Here is a 21,167-nt window from a genome sequence, read left to right on the forward strand (position 1 = left end):
GGTGGAGGGGAAAACCCTTACTGGATGAATGAGACATATAGAAGACAAGTTCTTATCCAGAAGTTCCGCTCGTCCCGTCTGTTTCCACCCCTCTCACTCCCCCTCCCAGCCCCATCCTGCAAGTATGAGCCACTGCCAGTGCCTTAAAAAGAGGTCGGCCCTAGCCAGTTTGGCTCAGTGGATAGAGCGTCGGCCTGCGGACTGAAGGGTCCCGGGTTTGATTCGGGTCAAGGGCACATGCCTGGGTTGCAGGCCTAATCCCCAGTAGGGGGTGTGCAGGAGGCAGCCAATCAATGACTCTCTCTCATCATTAATGTTTCTCTCTCTCTCTCTCTCTCCCTCTCCCTCTCTGAAATCAATAATATATATATATATACACACACATACATACATACATACATACATACTAGAGGCCCGGTGCACGAAATTCGTGCATGGAGGGGGGTTGTCCCTCAGCCCAGCCTGTACCCTCTCCAATATGGGACCCCTCAAGGGATGTCCGACTGCCCGTTTAGGCCCGATCCCAGGATCGGGCCTAAACGGGCAGTCGGACATCCCTCTCACAATCCAGGACTGCTGGCTCCCAACTGCTTGCCTGCCTGCCTTCCTGATTGCCCCTAACCGCTTCTGCCTGCCAGCCTGATCACCCCCTAACCACTCTGCTGCCAGCCTGTTTGCCCCCAACTTCCCTCCTCTGCCGGCCTGGTCACCCCTAACTGCCCTCTCCTGCAGGGTTGATCACCTCCAACTGCCCTCCCTTGCAGGCCTGGTCCCTCTCAACTGCCCTCCCTTGCAGGCCGGGTGCCTCCCAACTGCCCTCTCCTGCTGGCCATCTTGTGGTGGCCATCTTGTGTCCACATGGGGGCAGGATCTTTGACCACCAGGGGCCAGACGCTCAACGCAGGAGCTGTCCCCTGGTGGTCAGTGCGCTCCCACAGCGGGAGCGCTGCTCAGCCAGAAGCCGGGTTCACGGCTGGCGAGAGCCTCTCCCGCCTCTGAGGCAGCGCTAAGGAGCAGCGAGCCCGGCTTCTGGCTGAGTGGTGCTCCCACAGGGGGATATTCCCCGAGGGGTCCTGGACTGCGAGAGGGCGCAAGCCAGGCTGAGGAACCCCTCTTCCCCAGTGCACAAATGTCGTGCACTGGGCCTCGTGTGTGTGTGTGTGTGTGTGTGTGTGTGTGTGTGTATTTACATTTATATTGATATTGATTTTAGAGAGAGGAAGGGAGAGGGAGAGAGAGACAGAAACACCAATGAGAGAGAAACATCGATCAGTTGCCCCCCACTGGGGATCGAGCCTGCAATCCAGGTATATGCCCTAATCAGGAATCAAACCAAGACCTCCTGGTTCATGGGCTGATGCTCAAGCATTGGGCTATACCAGCCAGGTGAGAATTAGACCTCTTTTTGTTTTTTTTATATATCCTACCTAATAATAGACAAATATGCAAATTGACCATGCCTCTGACACACCCAAAAGCCACACCCACAAACCACGCCCACCATCCAATCAGAGCGAGCATGCAAATTAACCCAAACCAAGATGGCTACAGCCACAGAGAGCAAGGTTCTGCCGTTTAGTCGATTTGCGTGTTAGGGTTTTATTATATAGGATGGTCTAATCCTAGGCGAAGCCCCTTGGTTTCCTAATTACTTTGTTATAAATTCACGCAGTGAGTAGTGCATGTATGGGAAGTGCATGTGGAAGAGTGAAATTTATAAGCATCCTTGTGTTGTGCTGGAAGATTGTCAGTAACCCAGAAAGATGGTTGGGTGACTAATGATGCTTTTGAACACTGCGCAGACAGGTATCACTCAGAGTATTGACTGAACTGGTGAACACACTGTCTAAATTTGTGTAATTGCTTAATCAAGCACAAAGCTTTTTGCCATTTATAGATGAAAAATTTACTTGAAAGATAAACATTTTTGCCTTTTCCCCTTCTTACTATTACACCTGCTCTTTTTCTGGGAAAGCTCTCAATTTTCCCAGAAATGGAGATGGGGGCCCGTTCACCAAAGGCAGAGGACTGTTCCCATGGAGAAATGAGCGACCAGGATGGCGGGGCGGGCTCTGTGGTTGGAAACGGCGCTGGGCGTGGGGGCTGCCCAGTCTTGCACTGCAGGCCACCGTGTCTTTGTTTCCCATGAATGAAACGCTAACGTTTTCATGTGATTTCCTCTGTGAACACTCTTCCCTCTGTCTCCCTAAGGCTCAGAACGCCCAGCAGCTGCACGAACGCATCCAGTCGTCCAGCATGGACTCCAAGCTGGAGGCGCTGAAGGACTTGGCCAGCCTCTCCCGGGACGTCACCTTCGCCCAGGAGTTCATCAACCTGGACGGCATCTTCCTGCTCACGCAGATGGTGGAGAGCGGCACCGAGTAAGCCCCTGTCCCGACGTCCAGCCTGCTCCTCCTCCCACCCGGGCTGTCACTCCCTGACGTGGCAGTGTCTAGTTTTAAAGACCAGGAATCGACGAGGCTCAGGAAAAAGAAAGAAATGGCTTTTAAGTTAGTTCTGGGGAGCAGGTTTATCATCTAAGTATCAGGAGATCGGCCACCCACCAAGGAGCCGGTGTCTGAGTTGAGAGATTAGGGCACCGGCCTGCATGCGTGGGGAGGCAGGAGACCGCCACAGCCATTCGAGCGGGTGCTGAGTTCCATAATCAAGGAGTTCCATCAGGTAACTTGGAATTTCAAATTTAGGAGGAAAAATATTAGATCCTTATCTCAAAGAGCCTTTCCAACACTGAAATAATAATTCTACAAAACATAAAGCCCTCACATCCTTCGCCTATCCCTCCGAATGAGTTAAAAACAAATGAGAACAACTCCTTCCAGTCTCAAAGCCTTAAACCAGGTCAAAAATAGCATGGCTGAAGTAAGTTTCCATCAATTAACATTTGATTGATGAGATACATGACCTTACTTATTTGAAATTAAATGCAGTAAACATTTATTAAATACTGACTGTATACAAGAGTGGAAATTGGGAAAACTTACGAAGATGTGAGACTTGCCATCAAAAATGTTTGGAGGCAGAAGTCAACTGAGGCATAATTCCTCCTGGGCCTTTGAGTCTAGAGGCTGGACAGGCCGGCTGCTTCCGGAACCTTCCAGAGGAGTCAGTGGGCCACGAAGGAGTTTGATTCCATCCCCGGCAAGAAAGGGATGAGCATTTGGGCTCAGGAGCTCGCCTCAGGGAAAGCATTGCTTCTCTGGCGGGACGGGGGGTGAGGAGCCAGAGGTGTGGCTCCTGCATGTGTGGGCAGGTCAAGCCCGGGACCACGGAGTGCCAGGGAAGGTCCACAGGACACAGCTCTTCCCATGTCCATGTGGTCAGTGCCACGGGCATAGACTGTGAGAGCATGTGGGTTAGAGCATGTGAGCATGCTGAGTCAGTTCATTACATATTAACATGCCAAATTAGTAACGGGCAGGGTTGGGTAGGTATTTTTCCGGAAAGAGTACATATCATTGTGAATTGGGGTTAAAACCTGGGTCCTTTAAACCTTTTCAGTACCCGGCGATTCAAAGAAGGAGCTGATGACTGCCTGTTGGAGACGTCCCAGCCCCCTCCTACCCTCCCATCCTTCCCCTCTTCCTTCCTGTCTCCTCCCACGCGGGGCATTATTTAGCCACTGCAATTGGCACCGGTAAAAGATTCTCTTTTTTGTTTCTTATTCAGAGAGGATGTTTTATAGTCACAGGAATAGCTCCCATATAAGAATGCTCTGTAGAGCCCGGCTGGCATGGCTCAATGGTTGCGCGTCAACCTATGAACTAGGAGGTCAGTGTTCAATCCCCAGTCAGGGCACATGCTGGGTTGTGGGCTCGATCCCCAGTGGGGAGCATGCAGGAGGCAGCTGACCAATGATTCTCTCTCATGATTGATGTTTCTATCTCTTTCCCTCTCCCTCTCTGAAATCAATAAAAATACGTATTTTTAAAAAAATGCTCTGTAAAGTTTGGAGTTGGTGGGTCTTATCTTGTAGACAAGTAGAGACAATATCTAAGAATGAAGTAGAGACAATATCTAAGAGTGACTTGGGGAGGAATTATAAATCTGAGAGGACTGGTGGGAAGGGTCAGTTGTAGGCTGGTCTCATTTATTTATCAAATGATGCCTAAAGCACTGCTTATGAAATTTTTGGCGAACATCAGTGTGGAGTGGGCAGGGAGAATCGAGTTGGGGGCATTATCAGAATCTGAAGCCATTACTTGGAGCTTGAATCAGAAGGAGGGAAGCTGAGTGAGTTGAGGGATGCAAATGGCCGGGCCAGGAAATTGAGACCGAGGGGTCTGTCTGTGTTGGTAGCTCCGGCTGAAACCCAGTGATCAGAGCATCAGCTGGAGGACTAAAGAGTCTCGGGTTCAGTTCTGGTCAAGGGCACGTACCTCGGTTGCAGGCTTGATCCCCGGTTGGGGCATGTGCAGGAGGCAACCAGTCCCTGTGTCTCTTCCACATCAATGTTTCTCTCTCTGTCTCTCCGCCTTCCTTCCACTCTCTCTGAAAGTTAATGGGGGAAAAAAAATATCCTCGGGTGAGGATTAGCAAAAAATAAATAAATAAAATAAAAAATAAGTTGAAATGTCCCCCGTTGATTGATGTATCAACGTCCCAGCCATGGGTGCATCAAAAGCCAGCTGCCAGAGCCAGGTGTAAGTGACCTGCCACACACACACAGGGATTCAGTGGCTTAAGCTTTCCCATATTCACCATCATACATGTTAGTGCTTCTGAACTTACTAGAGTTGCAATCGTAATTTCAGTTACAATGGCAAATCCACTGGAAGCTGAGGTCCCCGTGACACGCACCCTGAATAGAGGGCTGGGGTGAAGCTGGGTACCGCCCGAGGCTGGCAGCTCTCTATGTTCACAATGAGGGTTTTAGTGTTTCATTTCTCATGTTATTTTGCTAGGGCTGCCGTCACAGTGCCCCAGTCTGGGTGGCTCACACAATGGACAGGCATTTTCTCACAGTTCAGGAGGCTGGAATCCGGTGTCCACAGAGTTGGTTTTTCCTGCAGCCTCTCTCCCGGATTTGTAGACGGCTGCCTGCCCCCTGGGTCCTCGCATGGTCTTTCCCCTGTGTGCATGGATCCTTAGTGTCCCTGTGTATGTCCAAATCTCCTCTTGTAAGGACACTGGTCAGATTAGAGCAGGACACCCCCTAATGGCTCATTTGAACCCCCAGTCACCTCTTTAAAGGCTCTGTGTCCAAATGCTGTCCCATCTGAGGCACTGGGGGGCAGGGATTCAACCTAGGAATTTGGGGGGCACACAATTGAACCATAACACTCAACAATGGGACAGTACCCCATTTGTTTAAAAGGAAAAAGGAGTAAAAATAAATATTATGTATTTGTCTTTCAACATTACTTCCTATCCATGCCATTGCCTTACTGTGTAACTCATCTTGATCTACAGAGGGACCCCCAAAAAATCATATCCCTTAGACTGAAGACTGGGGACATGAGAGATGTCAGGATTGAGCTGCTGTATGTGAACTATAGAACTTGAATTCCTTTTTTTATTTATTTATCTTTTAAAAAATATTTTTATTGATTTCAGAGAGGAAGGGATGAGAGAGAATCATTGATCGGCTGCCTCCTGCACACCCCACACTGGGAGACTGAGCCCACAACCCAGGCATGTGCCCTGACCAGGGATCAAACCGTGATCTTCTGGTTCATAGGTCAATACTCAACCACTGAGCCATGCTGGCCAGGCTTGAATTCCTTTTATAAAATAGCATGTTATTCTCAATGTATCACTTAACTGCTTGTGATGCAGAAGCCATCCAGTTTGTTACGGACGCCAGGTTCTAGGCAGATAAATGGAAGCCCAGATCCGGGGTGAGCTCTGGCATCTGCCTCCCACACCGTCCCGCCACACTGTGTTACGGGAGGACTGCCTGCTCTCCTGGGCAGCTTTCCTGCCCTCCTCGCCACTTCCCAGAAGTTCAAAGCCATGCCCAGCCCCCTGCCTGCCTTCTGCAGGCTCCTGCCACTCACCCTAGGAAGCTGCTCAGTGGATCCTCAGACATATATATTTTTATATTTTCAGATCTTCTGCTCAGATGAAAAAGAAAAGAAAGAGGCATTATTCTTGCAAGGAAACTTGGCTTCTCAATTAAACTTAGAGCAAGGCTTTAGCTAATTAGCAGATACCCTTTGTAGTAGAAACCCCTCAAATCGAGTAGACCCTGCAGTTCCTTGGACCCGAGCAGACTTCCCACTGGGGCAGAGGGTCCCAGCAGGACCTGTGGAAACTGCAGGAAACACCCAGGACGTGTGGCTGGATTCTCCCTCCTGCCTCTGAGCTCTAATGAGATGCAGAGGTTCTCACCGCTGGTCATTACCCGAGGCTGAGCTTGGAAAGGTCACTCGCCAGTGGTACCAGGGGCCACGGGGCAACATGAGCCACAGCACAGCCTGGGGAAGTGGCACTTGGCCTGAGTGTCGCGTTGAAAACCGGAATTAATTTCCACCCTCGTGGGACTTGGAGATCCTATTCCTGGTTTCAGCTTGAAACATAAATGTGGGAGCAAGTTGTGGGGGAACGTGGTGCCCCAACCTGAGTAAGGCATGTGTCTGTAGGGGACATTCTGGGATGGACAGTGTTAAAAAAAGAAAAGAAAGAGATGGGCATGAGAAGATTTCTCAGGAATGATGTATTTTATTTGACTGGAAAGGAGAGAAATGGGTACCTGCCACTCTTGATCCCCCGCGGCAAACACACTGCTCTGCTCCGGTGTGAGTTCCTGTGTGTCTCTGCCACGCACAGTGGGCCGCGCCCGTGCCCTTCGCCCTTAGACAGAGAACAGGGCGGCATTTCCAGGAATGAACCGGCAGCCTCTTCATGGTTTCCTCCCCACGTGGCAACGGGACAGGAAAATTCCGCCGTTGGAATCTGAGTGAGCCCTCAGCACCACCCTGAGCAGGGAAGTCCAGAGAGAGAAAAGTTAAATTGGGGTACTTACAAAAACTCACAGTTTCTTAAGTTAGCTTTTGTCCTTAATAAAAACAATTATAGCTATTGTTTAAAAAATAAATATAAATAAGCAGAAGCAGGAAAATAGGAATCATGTCTAATCCAGCTTTCCCGAGACACATGTATTTGACACTGGGGTGTGTATACTTCCTGTATGTTCTACTACACACACACATACACACACATGCACACACATGCACACACACATACACGCACAGGGTTTACAAAAGTAGAATTATAACCTTCATGCTCTTTGTAGCTTGCTTTTCATACCTGACAGTATTTTCTTGTGACTAAATATTACTCCCCTCACCGTGTGTTGTCTGAGTGTGAATTCATTTTTAAAGCTTTGCTAAGGTTCGGTTGACGCACAGAATAACATAATAATGTGAAGGATGGGCTCAGTGTGGTTAACCGTTCCCATATGGTTGAACATTTACATTGTTTGCCATTTTTTCCATGATGGTGAGAATTTTCCAGTCAGCTTTTCATTTAGCAAAATCATTGTGAAAATTCACATTATCATGTTGGACTGAAATTCCAATTCAGAGACTAGACCCATTTTCAAGCTGTTTTAAAATAAGAGCATCCCCACAGCTTGCCAAAATCCCCTAATTTGTACTTGGCCATGCAGTTTTGAGTGTCTCTCTCCAACACTCCGGTCGGTACTGGGCTGATGTTCCCTGAGGGATTCTAGCTTTTCTAAGAAAACCACAGTGAGGTATTGGAGGAGTTCTTCCTAATCTGGGGACTTCACAAGGACTTTTCATTTGCTTGGTTTGAAGTCATCGCTCCCGAATTTGGCCGCATGAGGACCAGTGGAAAGAGTCCCCCACTTATTTTAGACGTAGGCACAGCCCCTGAGCAATGGTCTTCGAAACAAACAATTGTAGAAACGATCAGATCAGTCCCCTCCCATCCTATCCTGTGTGCATGTCTAGCTACGCGTGTGTGTGCTTATAAAAATCATTGACATTGTCCATTCACACATGAAGTTTCTTATTAAACGTTCATTCTTCTCGTCCTTTTTTCCTGTGGGGCTCACCGCTGTGGAGTTTCTTACCTGAGGAAATCGGGCGTGGCTTGCATGAAGCACTGAATGAAGCAGCCTTGGTTTTGATGTTGCCCAGCGCCCACACTCGGAGATGGATTTGTAGGCTTTATTCATTTAGCAAGTGGCTATTACTGGTATTGGAGTGCTGCATGTTCTGGACACGGGCTTAGGCACAGGGCGGGGCGGGGGGAGTAGTATGATGAGGGGAGTAATATTTAGTCACAAGAAAATACTGTCAGGTATGAAAAGCAAGCTACAAAGTGGCAGATGACAGTTTCAGACTCGGAGTGACATTCTTTGAAATGCTGTCTTCACACAAAAGGTGAATTTCTTCTCTGGAAGCCACATTGTTTGTCTCCAGGGACAGGGCTTATCAGCTCTGACTCGTGCTCTTGCCTCGGAGAGCTCGGCGCGGCTTATAAACCTGGGCTGTGCTGCAAGGCCCAGGCGGGCCAGAGACTCACCGCTGGGCCTCCAAGTGCAAGTCACAGGGGGCATGGCCTGCACTTCACCGAGGAGGAGCAAAGGGCTCCCGGACCCTGCCAAAACCAGGCTGCTCTGTGTGGTCTGCTGGGCCCACCAGCTATAAAGGCTGCGGGTCTCTAGCTCCCCCTGCCGGCCGGCCCGGGGCATGCACCCTGCCAAGCTCAGGCAGGTCCAAAGGGAGCAGCCCTCTGGGGCCTCGCCAGACATTTGCATCACAAACACCAAAGAGGCCCACCACCCAGGGCTTTGTCAGGGGTTGAGGGGCGGAAAATTCCTGAAGCTGGATCTCCCTCCACCCCACCCCTCTTTGCTTTGTCTCTGTGTCTGTGGGCCTCACTCCCGCGGTGGAAATGAGAGGGGGTCCCACCGCCCAGGGAGAGATTATCTTCTGCTTGGGAAAGGAATGCCAGACCTTGGGCTGAAATAAGAGGCTGCTGGCCACTGCAAAACAGCAGCCTTTCCGGAATCATCTGTTCTTGTCCTGTCTCTTTAAAAACTGGGTATTGAGAGACACAGAGAGGAAGACCTCCGTTAGGAAAACAGACATCACAACAAAACAGTTCCTCTTCTGCTCCTGCTTAAGGTGAAGCTAACGTGAGGAAGTTGAGGAGTAAGAACATGGTGACTGGTGGCTGAGTTATCTCTGCAGGCTGGTCAGGGCAACTCTCCCAGGCCAGGGGTGGCCGCAGGAGGGGGAACACAGGTAAAAACCTCAGGTGCCCAGGCCCCAGGCCAGAAGGCTCTTTTGAAAAATTGCTGTGCCTGCTTTATATATTCCGCACATACACACACACACCATGTGGTTTATTTTGAAACAGTTCTATTAAAAGATAAACGGGGACATGCTGAAAATCCTAAGTATTTATTTGAGTAAAAATCAATTCCAATTGCTCAGTGCCAAACTGGAGGTGGTGAGGAACTCTGCCCACAGGAACCTGGGGGAAAGGCTATTATAGAGAAGAGGTGGGGCAAAACAGGGGAATTATTTGATTGGCTACAGTTAAAGCCTAGTTGGCTGTGATTGGTTGAAAACAATCACAATTAGATTTTGGTTTGCTTGCATAGGCCTTCTAGGCATTGGAGCGACCTCCGTCTGCCAGCCTCCTCCCTTAATTTAAGTCACACACTGAAGTTGCAAGGTCAGGGTCCACCTGTTGTCCCTTCATACAAAGACATGAGGCAAGGTAGCGCCTCGCACCCAGCTGTCCTGCCTTTTCCTAACCTCTCTCAGTCTGGAACTGTTTCTCACTTGTTCCGTTCACTCATGACTTGGGCACTTTTTAAGACTATAGGTCAGCCATTTTGTAGAATATCCTCCAATTTTGGATTTGTTAAAGGGTAATTCATTAAAGTTAATTTTCAGGGAAAGATAAAAGCACGTTTTATATAAAAAAATGAACACATGTTAAAAGAATTCGTTTTACTCATGTGAAGCAAGAGAGCCAGGCAAAATGTTTTAACCATTTCAAAGGCAAAGTTAAAGGGGCTGAAATTTATTTGGAGCACTGGAATGTTGAAATGAATTGCAAATGGAGACAAAACTGGTTTTTCACCAGCAGGAAGGAAGTCAATTAAATTACTAACAGACAGGACAAAAAATACATATGCATCAGTTAGACAATAAGGCAGGAGGAACCTGATAACTCAGAGAGTATGCTATATTAACACTGCATAATTTCCCCCTGAAACACATTTTTTCCCTACAGTCTTATCCAACGTTTAGACCCATATATATGCCTGTGGCTGGGATATCACAGATGCGTGAGTGTGCTTTGTTTTTAATTGCATCGTATTGATGGCACAGGGTGCCTCTCTGTCTGTTACTAGTGTTCACTTCGCCCACTTAAGGTAGCACTTTCCAGGTGTCTGCCTGGTAATGTCGCCACCCCTTTGTCGTTAATAATTTCGGAGTAATTTACACCATGGAAAATGGTACAAATGAGGCTTGTATGTTTCTCCCCGAGAGACTGGGTTCTTCAACAGTACTGGCACACCGCCCTATGAAACAGTGTGGACTTATCTGTTCCTGTTGTATTCAGTGGGCTACCGCCTACCATTTGTTATTTATTCTGATGCTCAGTTTGTCCCAGATCGGGCTGTGGAACCTTCTAAGCTGTCTCTGTGCCCTGACCTGCCTCCCATTATTCTGTGAGCATTTCTTTACTTTCCGGCTCAGTGAGATGTTCCAGACTTAGCTAAACCTTTCCTTGTCCCAGCCCTGGCAGGAGCCATTTCTCCAAGGAGGCCTGTTCCTTTCAGTGGGAGGTACTGTTCAGCCCTTCCAAGAGGGCCCACCTGTGCGCAAGCCTGCCCCCCTGTGGTCACCTACTCCTTTTACCCAGACCCATAGCTTTTTGAAGGAGGAAGAAGGAAGCCAATACACTGTTGTTGTTTTTTTGTTTGTTTGTTTGTTTTTAAGAAGGGCAGGTAGTAAAGGAGGAGAGGAGGAAGAGGAAGATCTCTTTATATATTTTTTAAACCCCCGTTTTACCAAAGACTAGATCTGATCTTCTCATGGTCAATTAGGTTTCTGAAGTGGTTATATTTTATGTGGTTGCAAATGTGAAATTTAACTTCTAAAGAGCCAAATTATTCACCAACCACTTATTGAGAGCCAACTCTGCGTGTGCCTGACGTTATAGTGGTGAGTCACAGTGCAGACAGAGCCCTGCCCTCAAGGGGCTCCAGGAAAGACGGATGTCCTAGGTCATGCAGCTGGCGTGTCCTCAGCACATGCAGACATGGGTGGGCTCAGTCTGCCAGGCAGGGACGTCAGCGGTCAGGGAGGCTTCCCGCGCCTCAGAATCAGGACAGTTGAGCGTAGGACTTAGCTAGTTGGACAAGGAGGGGTGGGTATTGAATATAGAGGGGAGGACATACTTAATGCCAGAGAGACTTGGCAGACTCGGGGAATGCAAGTGGTTTGACAAGGTGAGAATCACTTGCTTCCTTATCTTCTTGACCCCAGTGTTTCAAGAAGCATAATCATCCTTTCTTGCAGACAAGATGTGTCCATTGCACACTTTTCTTGCAGGCTACCATCCCGGAGTCCCATCTATTGTCCAAGACTATTGCCATGTCTCAGGATGTCATCCTTCAGAATTTTATTTCTCTCAAGAAAAGAGAAAGTAAAATCAGTGAGCATTTTACACAAGAAAGATAATCAACTCCATTTTCATTGTTGAGGATACTCTTAAGAACAACTCTAGTACTTTTAGAGATCACCCTTTTCACTGAAAATGTACCTTATTCTTATTATCTCTAGGGATCCCCCCTCCCCTAAATACATACCGGTTCTGAGTCAAATGGAGTGGTCTTGTTGCCCTTACTCATAAATAAATGTAATAGGTTGGTTACAGTAGTTTAACCCTTATGATTGTTTCTTATCATTAGAGAATACCAATCAGTGTATTACTTTGAATAATATGTTACCTCATGGTGGTTAAGTCTTTTTATATCTAATCTTGAGCTTTCTTCAAGATATGTAATTTGTGTAAAAAATTACTGGTTTCAGACATGCTCCTCACATGATTGTTCTTAAATTTTGCAGACGATACCAGAAGTTGCAGAAGATCATGAAGCCTTGGTAAGAATTTATGATTGCTTGATTCAGCTTATATAACACGCTCCTTCCTGCACCGTTAGTCTTTGTCCTCAGATAACTGTGCATGTAGATATTTTGAGTGATTTTATTTTGCTGTTTGATGTTCTTATAAACAGTTCTTTAAAAATTTATTTCCTCTTTCTTTCTGCTTTGTGGCGCAAAGGGAACTTTATGTCTGTAGCCACAGAATGAGTACATCGGGATTACTACCCTTCTCCTGGGGCAAGGCTGGGCATAATTTTATGTATCGCCTTAAACAGAAAGTTTCTTTTTTGTGGCCGATGTGATGTTCAAAGTCAAAAGTCTTTGATTCTCTTCAGTGACTCAGTAGAAACAAACACCCCACTCAGGATTGAAGTATGGAGTGAAAGCTGTTGACTTTGAGTCTGAGAAAGGGCTGGGTCACCTGCCTGTACTGCACTGCGTGCTGCTGTGTCCGGACCCGCAGAGCCTCTGTCTCAGTCTTTCCTCCTCGCCGCCTTTCTCACCCACTAAACAAGAGTCCAGACAGGGCCTAGCAACCGCTCTGCGGTGGGCTGGACACATGTCCGTTCTGCCGAGTTGTTAAGCAGATGATTTCAATTTGAGAAGGAAGACTGATTTTTTTAAGCCCCGAAGAAAAAGCCCGGTCACCTTCAGGGCAGGTAGTGCTCTTGAATCCTCTACCCTCCCCGCTCCCCAACACAGAGAAAGGTTAGGGGCAGGAACTCGTCAGGTATTACATTGCAATCAAGTATGGAAAGCCATCTTGAGTTTCTAGGATAAAGCTCCTTAAGTCTCACTTTGATATATGTTCTTAATATCGGAGAAGCACTTCATGGTGACGACAGTAGGAGCCATCTTTTATGAGAGCTTACTCTGTCCCAGGCTCAGTCACCTGCTTACACTCATTGCTCTAATTCACACACACACACACCACACACTGTTAGTAAAATTAGCACCATTTCCTTAGTGCAAAACTAAAACCTGGTGGTAGGACTGGGATTCGAACTGAGTTTTTCTCTAACAACTTCATACAACTTGGTAATGGCGAGGAATATGTGGCCCTGGAGCCCAAACGATGTCCTGACGTTTATCTGCCAGTGGTTTTATTCTGCGGGTGTGGAGACGGTGGAAGTGGGACTACATGTGAACCATGACTTCTGCTGATCACTCATAGACCAAGTGGGTGCTCAGGGCCCTGGCTCCTGAGATGGCAGAGGAGTTAATCCGACAGTCATGAGGCTGTTATCATCCTGATGGCAAAACCAGACAAGACAATACAGGAAATAGAAGTTGTAGATCATCAAATGAGCCGAGGTGCAACCCATTAACAATTACGGTCAAGCAGTATATAGGAAGGATAATAGTTTGCAGCGAATCAAGTTTTATCCCGGGAATAGTTTAATGTTTGAAAGTCAGTCCCTGGGTGTAATTCAGCATTTAGTAAAATAAAGGAGAATAAAATAATCTTAATAGATACAGAAAATAGATGATAGGTACAGAAACAGTTTTATTAATCCAACATTCATTCATAAAAATTCTCAGCAATCTAGAAATGGAGATAATTTCCTCAGCCTGATAAAGGCAGTGAACAAAATGCATTATTCTTAGTGTGAGGAGACTGAATTTCCTCCTCCAAAAGATTGGAAATCAGGCAAATGTGTTTTGCACTTCTATTCAGCCTTGTAGTGGAGTGTTTAGCGTAGCAATAAGTCAAGAAATAAGTAAAAGGCATAATGGTCAGAAAGGAAGAAGTGAACTCTATTTATAGAAGATATGTTTATGTAAAAATTCCAAAGAAATCTGTAAAGACATTGCTAGATCTCATAATTGAATTTAGCAAGATTTTTGGATACAACATTGGAATATACAAGTGAGGTACTTTTATACATTAACAGCAAACAACTGGGAAATGAAATTTTAAAGCTTTCTTTACAAAGTATCAAAAATCATAAAATTTTTAGGAATAAATTTAACAAGAGACATGTACTGTCTGTTCGCTGAAAAATAAATACATTACCGAAAGAAATTAAAGAAGACCTAAATAAGTGGAGAATGTACCATTTTGTGGTTTGGAATACACAGCATTATGAAGAGAGCAATTCTCCCTAAATTAATCTGTAAGTTCAATGAAGTACAATTTAAAAAAAAGAAATTATAAACCAGTCTTAAAACTTAAAGAAGTGCATAGACCTTCGAATAGCCAAAACAGTCTTAAAAAACAACAACAAAGACCAACAAAGTTGTTGGATTTCAAGACTTACTACTCTAAAGTTAGTTATTAAGACAGTATGATATTGTTATAAGAGGACAGACAGGCCAATGGAATAAAGAGTCTGGAATTGATCCACAGTTAAGTTTTAACAACGGAGCCAAAAGATGGTTGGCGGACATAAATCATGCTATGATTCTGAAGGTCTAGCGGTATAGAAATCCATACATTTCAATGTATATAAATTTTATCACAAACAAAAGAAACTACAGTGAAGTCCTCACTAACATCATCGATAGGTTCTTGGAACTGTGGCAAAATGTCACAGCAGGAAACCAATGTTACCACAGACTAATTGATATCAACAAGGTTTAAGTTTCTACAGCATCTCATCAATGCGATAACAAAATGGCATTGAACTAAGTGGCGTTATTCAAGAACGTGCCTGACAGGGAAACCTCAAAGGGCAGGCGGGACAGTGTTCGGTATCATTGGCCGTTAAGGATACGTGGAGTGTGATTTATTGATCACTTTAAAACTGGCCTCTATTTTCACCTTTCCTCCACTTATCTTGGCCACGGCCCCCAGTGGAAACATTTGGAAGCGCTATTCTTGTATAAACTTAGCAGCATAAATTTAAATGCTACGAGATTGGCTGACATCTGTTGGAATGAAGACAGTCTCTACTGAGTTGATGAGAAACATTTATTCGAATGTTTCCAGCACACATGGTGTGTTGGCCGTGACCGTGACTCTCCGCCAGCGTAGAGAGTTTGCAGTCGGTGTAATTTGTGGCAGTCAGCGCTACACAAATTTTAGGTTAGCACTTGATGCAAAACAAACAAACCACCCAAACAAGAATGCTCCCTCCTGTGCCAGGCCCTTGCTCTGTATTTGCACCTCTTGGGCCTGGATCTTCTCCACCGGCACGGACGTCAGAGCTCAGCCCGTGGCTCCTGCCTCCGCCTCTTTGGAGCCGAGTTGCTCCTCCAGAAGTGGACGTAAGCCCCGTGTCTGGCGTGGTGAGAGCTCTGTGGCTGCCTCATTTGGAATGAAGTGATTGCGTCCACTGATTTGGAACGTTAAAACATTTTGCATGGCCGCCCTTTCCTTGCAACTGAGGGTTTGAAGTTGAATTTTGAAAAAGTTCTCCTTCTTAGAAACCTAGTATGCCATCCAGCAAGCCATCAGAATGAATTATATGTTACCTGTGCACTATACATGTAGTATATAATCTGTGTATTATATATTTAATAACATAATATGCAACACAATATATACAGACCTAGTAGCTAATAACATTTGTATATCATATCATGTCTAAAACATCTCTATATAATGTGTGATTACATATTAAAATATGTATATAAGTGTATGTATACATGTTATTAGGTAATATTTATGTAACGTGTAAATATCATTCTATAATGTTTCTATAAAATGTTATTAGATGGCCCACGAGAGTAGTCCTTCCTTGGGCGCTTTGGTGTGTGATGTGAAGATCTTCCCTCACTTACCAGTCATTCGCACTAAGGAGAATTAGCACAGGAAGTGTCCGCTGTATCAGAAATGGTGCTCCCCTCCGTAACCACTTGGAGACCGAAAGCCAGGCTCCAGGTCAACTTGGATATTTGGAAACCAAACTATACTCTTTCCCGTTCTCGCCATCTTCTTCCAAAGTCCTTCCAGGAGGGGTCTGTAGGCAGAGCTCCAGAGCATTGGGGACGAGGGGTCATCCCCAGATGTGACTACAGCCACGTGGATTGTGGGTTCCTTGAGCAAGGAACAGAGTCATTTCACCTCCGCATAACTAGAGAGCGTTAATATCCTGCGTCCTTTGCTTCTAAAGCAGATGGCGAAGACTAATAGTGTCTCTGACCCCAGCCTCAACCAGCTGCCGGGACTGGAAGGAAGAGTTTGTTCCCCAAAGTGTGTGTATTCCTTGCCACGGCCTGTCCGCTGCTTGTTCTGTTAGCAATGACCTTGAGGCCGTCTGGGCATGGTGTGGAGGCCACGGACGTGTCCTCCAGTCCTGGACCTGGGAAACTTGGCTCGTGGAGGTCTCTGAGCATGCCTGATGTAGGCAAATGGCAACTATTAGTAATATGGTTGCTGGTTTTCCTCATTGTTAGGTTAAAAAAAAATGTAGCTAATATTACTACTAATACTATGCTAAAATAATAAATCAGCTAATAGTGTTATGATGAATATTATAATTCTACAATAATGTATCCACAGTAATACTAATGCCAGCACAATCTTTTAATCTTACTAATTGCTTTATTGCCTGGCTCTCTTATTTTCCTTTTCTTTTTTTTTCCCCCCCAGTAGATGTTTGTGTTATCTTGACTCATTGCCAATAGAAAGAGTCGTTCTGGAATTTTTGTTTAACCTTTCTTGCTGCTCTTCTCTTCCCTTTCCTCCTGTCTTTCTACGTCTTTGTTCTCTCCTTAAGGAGGTGTGTTTTCTGGTCTGGAAGTTCTTTTCTGGGGCTGATCCTCTGATGCCACCTAGGGGCACCTGTAGGCTGGGAGTGCCCGGCTGTGACTCAGGAAAGAGCCTTTAAAAAGTATTTGCTGCTTTTCTATCTGGCCTGCGTGGTTTGGCTTTTCTTGCACGTTTATTTTTCTGGCTCCAAAGACAGATCGTCATTGACACGTTGAAGGCAAACACTTGAAAATCACTGGCTTCGTTTACCTTTCAAAGCATCGCTTTTGCATAATGGTCAGAGCCAACAGTCAGATGCCGCTTCCTCCATGCCGAACCCTGCCTGAAGGTGGTTTCTCTCCCCAGCAGTCATCCAGTTAGGCATCACCACCATCCGCACAGCCGTCCCTTTGTGATAAGTGAGGAAACTGAGGCAGAGATGCATCAGTGACTCCCGCCTCGAGCTGGAGGGACCCTCCGCCCTCTGACTGGGGAGCCACCCGCTTACCCGTTTCCGTCCATTGCGTCTCATCCACTCTGACCTCGGGCAGCTTTGGTCAGGGCCTTCCTCAGAGCCGCTTCTTCTCTCCTTGGTTCCTTCTCAGCATCACAGCCCCTGAGAGATGCAGGATCCCCAAGGTCCTTGCTGAGGCTGCGCTGAGAGCACAAGGCGGAAGGGAAATGGTGAAGCTGTTTTAAAAGAACCACGGGCCTGCTTTCTAATCGATTAGTTGACATCTCGTAGTGTAGCAATTGTGGGAAACAGGAGCCTATAGATGGAAAATCGGAACAAGCAACTCTGTTTTTAAAAGCCAGGCAAATGGTCAGTGCAGTTGTAGGCAGTGTAGAAGTCCTGAGGCCCGTGGCCCAGTGAACTTGGAGGGTCTCAGGTTTACCATGATGAACGCTTACAGGGGAGGTGAGTTTCTGTAAGATGCAGGGTGTCTGTGAAAGTGTTGTTTTGAAGGCACCAGAAATCAGATTGTCTGATGGGGGACACAGCTGTCTTTCCCTGCGCTTGCTGCTTCTCTGTCTGAAATCCTAGTGCTCACCTTAGACCCTTCTCATAGCCCTCCCATCACAGCAACCCGCTGCCAGCCAGCAGCCCTCCCCACAGACGTTGTGCAGAGAGAACATGCCGGCCAGCGTCGCACAGACATGAATGTCCTTACCTACATACAGGCTTGTCTCTATGAGCTCGTGTCTGTGTGTGCACTTTCCCAGACACACACACACACACATAGGCACACACACAGATACATGGAGGCCACGCATATCCTGTGCCAGGTGCTGATACTCTGAAGAGAATCATTTCTCACCTTCCCGGTTGGACGCCCACGGACAATACCAGAGGCGCGTGGCCTTTCTCAGCCCCCCTAACTCGTTGGCTGAGAAGCTTTCCTTCAAGCCCTCATGTGCCGAATGCTTCCCGGCTGCCCGCAGCCCTGTGGTTAGATGGGGGTCGCTGTCCAGTTCCCTGCTGAGCGGACAGGCTCCGAGGGGGGAGTGCCTTCCGGGCAGCAGGCGCAGCTCCCCAGGGCGGGAGTCACCGTGAGCCCCGGTCAGTCCCCCTGCGGCCCGGCTCCCTGGGGAACCTGGGAGGCCCTCCCTGGACACAGGCTTGCACCGCCTGGTCTGTGGCCCAGCCGCTGACCCCAGTGACCTCTTACAGCTCTGCTGTGTCCCGTTCCCTAAGGCTTCCTCACTCCCGTGTCTCTCCTCGCACTCGGCTCCGGGCCCGTGACCATTGTGCCTCCCTGTGTTTTCCAGCTTTGGAGACATGCTGTCCTTCACGCTGACGGCCTTCGTGGAGCTGATGGACCATGGGATCGTGTCCTGGGATACGTTCTCGGTGGCGTTCATCAAGAAGGTAAGGCACACTGTGCTTCCTTGGGCCTGAATTTCTCCCTCCCTCCCTCCCTCCCTCCCTTCCTCCCTTCCTCCCTCCATTCTTCCCTCCCTCCTTCCCTCCCTCCCTCCCTCCTTCCCTTCTTCCCTCCCTCCCTCCCTCCCTGGTCTCTGTGACTGATCATCGTGAATGGTGCTGGTCGGCTATATTGTAGAAAGCCCTCCAGTCTGGGTTTCTTTGACCCTTCCCTCATGGTCCAGGGAAGGCTGTGCCTTTGTGGCAAGAATACCAGAGCAGTAACGGGCCCTCCTCCGTGCATCCCGGGGGTACCTGCTGTCCGTATGCCTTCATCGGCAATGCTGACCTTGACCGGTGGCTGAGGTGGTATCTGCTGAGCCCCCTGTGACGTCATTCCTTGTCCTTTTGAAGCTAACCCACAGCCCGAGGGAGGCGCTGCCTGGAGATGAAGGCCGTCCCGGAGCCCCTCGTCTGTTGATAGGGTTGGGATTGGAGGCCGCTGCACGATGTTGCTTATTTATTTCAGACGAGAGTGGTTGGGAGCCCAGGGTACTCTTGACAGACCCCCGAGTCCTCTTTCCTTCCACGCGGGCACAAAGCCAAAGATGACGACGAGCGATGGGAACAACTTAGAAAAGAACCCCAAAGGGCGAGGCCCCCGTTTTGCCTGTACTTGTCAAAATTGCGAACAGAAGAGCGGCTGTCAGTGAGAAAGCCAAGGACATTCTGGCGTGTGCTGAGGGGCTTTTCTGGGGTGGGGTGGGGTGGGGTGGGGGCAGGGAGTGATGATGGAAGCAGAGAACAGACTCCGAATTCTGTCTCTGGTCAAAGTCTGGAGAAGCAGGTTCCATCTGAAGATCCTGAGTTTTGTGGGAGTTTGACACTTAAACGTTTAACTCGTTCTGAATTGGCGGCGGCCCTCTCCCCTCCAGCCCCCCGCCCCTGGCCTCCGCTGTGACAGCAGTGCTGCTCCGAGGGGGTTCCTGGGAGCTGTCTGTGCGCACACCGCGTTAGTTCTTTCCATCCCAGCAGGAGTCCCTCCAGAGAAGGACAGAGTCCTGTTATTTCTGGGCAGGAGGCAGGAGGCAGGAGGCGAGGACACCGTGGCCTTGCCCCCTCCCCCCGCCCCGCCCACCCGGATCTCACACTTGCCCTTGCTTTCCAGGGGGTAAAGAATGGCTTCTGAGGACTTCCTCCTGCTTGCTGAGCCCTCCCTGGCCCCCCTGGGTGGGGTGCAGGGATCCCTCCTGCTGTCCCCTCCCCTGGGATGCTGGGATTGCCCTGTGCCAGCACTGGTCCCATCTCCCTGTGACCCTAGGAAGGCGGACCATGGCTTTCTCCCCGACTTTGTCCTCAGAGCCGGGCACAGACCTTCATGCGTTTCGGTGAAATGAATGAATAACATTTGCTTCAGAGGATTATCTTTCTTTTTTAAGTGTATTTTTATTGACTTTAGAGAAAGAGGAAGGGAGAGGGACAGAGAGAAATACTGATGTGAGAGAGAAACATTGATCAGTTGCCTTCGGTAAGGGCCCAGCCTGGGATCAAACCCACGACCCAGGCCTGTGCCCTGCCTGGGAATCCAACGGCAACCTTTCGTGCACAGGACGCCCGGCCAACTGAGCCACACCGGCCGCCCAGAAGCATCGTTTAAAGCCCAGAATTGACGGAGAGGGAACACAGCGGTACAGTGTTTAATGTATGCCAAGCAAAACTTCAGTGATGCGTGGACAAAGCGGTCTTTCTTTAACACGTTAAGCGCCAAGCCTGTTTGTCTTCCTTTCCGTTTAGCCCACGATAGCCGGTTTCACCGACATGCTGGCGGCCCCAGCGGCCGACGAGGTCCGGTGACAGACATGGCGCTGAACGTGTTAAATGATGTGAGACATGGTGAGAGAGAAGGACAATAATTTTAATTTGCTAACTGCTTAACACGTTCAGCGCCATGTCCGTCACCGGTGACTGAAGCGGAAAGGAAGACAAAACAGACTTGGCACTTAACGTGTTAAGAAAATGGTTTCCATTGGCTGAAATTAAATGAAAAGCCATCTTCAATCTAATGATGACTCTTTAATAAGAAGTAAAGTATTTTTCAGAAGGCAACACATTTAACAAGTCCACGTGCTCATTCCCAATCATTCTCCTAACCTTGCCTCGCTCCTAGGATCTCAACCCTAAGTTGAATTTGAAAAGTGGTCATCAGAAAGTGACTTTATAATTGATCGTTTTTGTGAGGTTAACTTCTTTTATTCATTAGCTGGATCAACGTCAGCGCCCTGACAACCCAGAGGTTGTGTGCAGACAACTGTCTTTTAAATGGAGCTTTATCTCGACAAGAATCTGGTGACAAAAGACGCTTATCTCTGCGACACAGACTTGGCTCCCAATTAATGCCAAATTCATGCCACTCGGAGAAGTGTTGTGGCCCCTGCCAGCCCCGTCTCCTGCTCACTGCTTCATCTGTTGGTTGTGGACTTAGATTCTAGTTACAAACTTTGTTTGCAATAAGTAACATCATTTCATAAACACTGTGAAACTT

General features: G+C 47.7%; 1 protein-coding gene across 4 annotated transcripts in view; it reads left to right on the forward strand.

Annotated features, from left to right (window-relative positions):
- ELMO1 (engulfment and cell motility 1) overlaps positions 1-21,167 on the forward strand; it is a 403,454-nt gene that overhangs the window by 136,605 nt on the left and 245,682 nt on the right. For all 4 annotated transcript variants that reach the window (XM_079786562.1, XM_079786563.1, XM_079786560.1 and 1 more), the window contains exons 6-8: positions 2,212-2,381; positions 12,087-12,122; positions 18,532-18,631. In XM_079786562.1, coding sequence (XP_079642688.1) covers positions 2,212-2,381; positions 12,087-12,122; positions 18,532-18,631 — 306 coding nt within the window. The remainder of the gene's footprint in view (positions 1-2,211; positions 2,382-12,086; positions 12,123-18,531; positions 18,632-21,167) is intronic.

Source organism: Cnephaeus nilssonii, assembly GCF_951640355.1.
Source record: "Cnephaeus nilssonii genome assembly, chromosome: 12".
NCBI lineage: Eukaryota > Metazoa > Chordata > Mammalia > Chiroptera > Vespertilionidae > Cnephaeus > Cnephaeus nilssonii.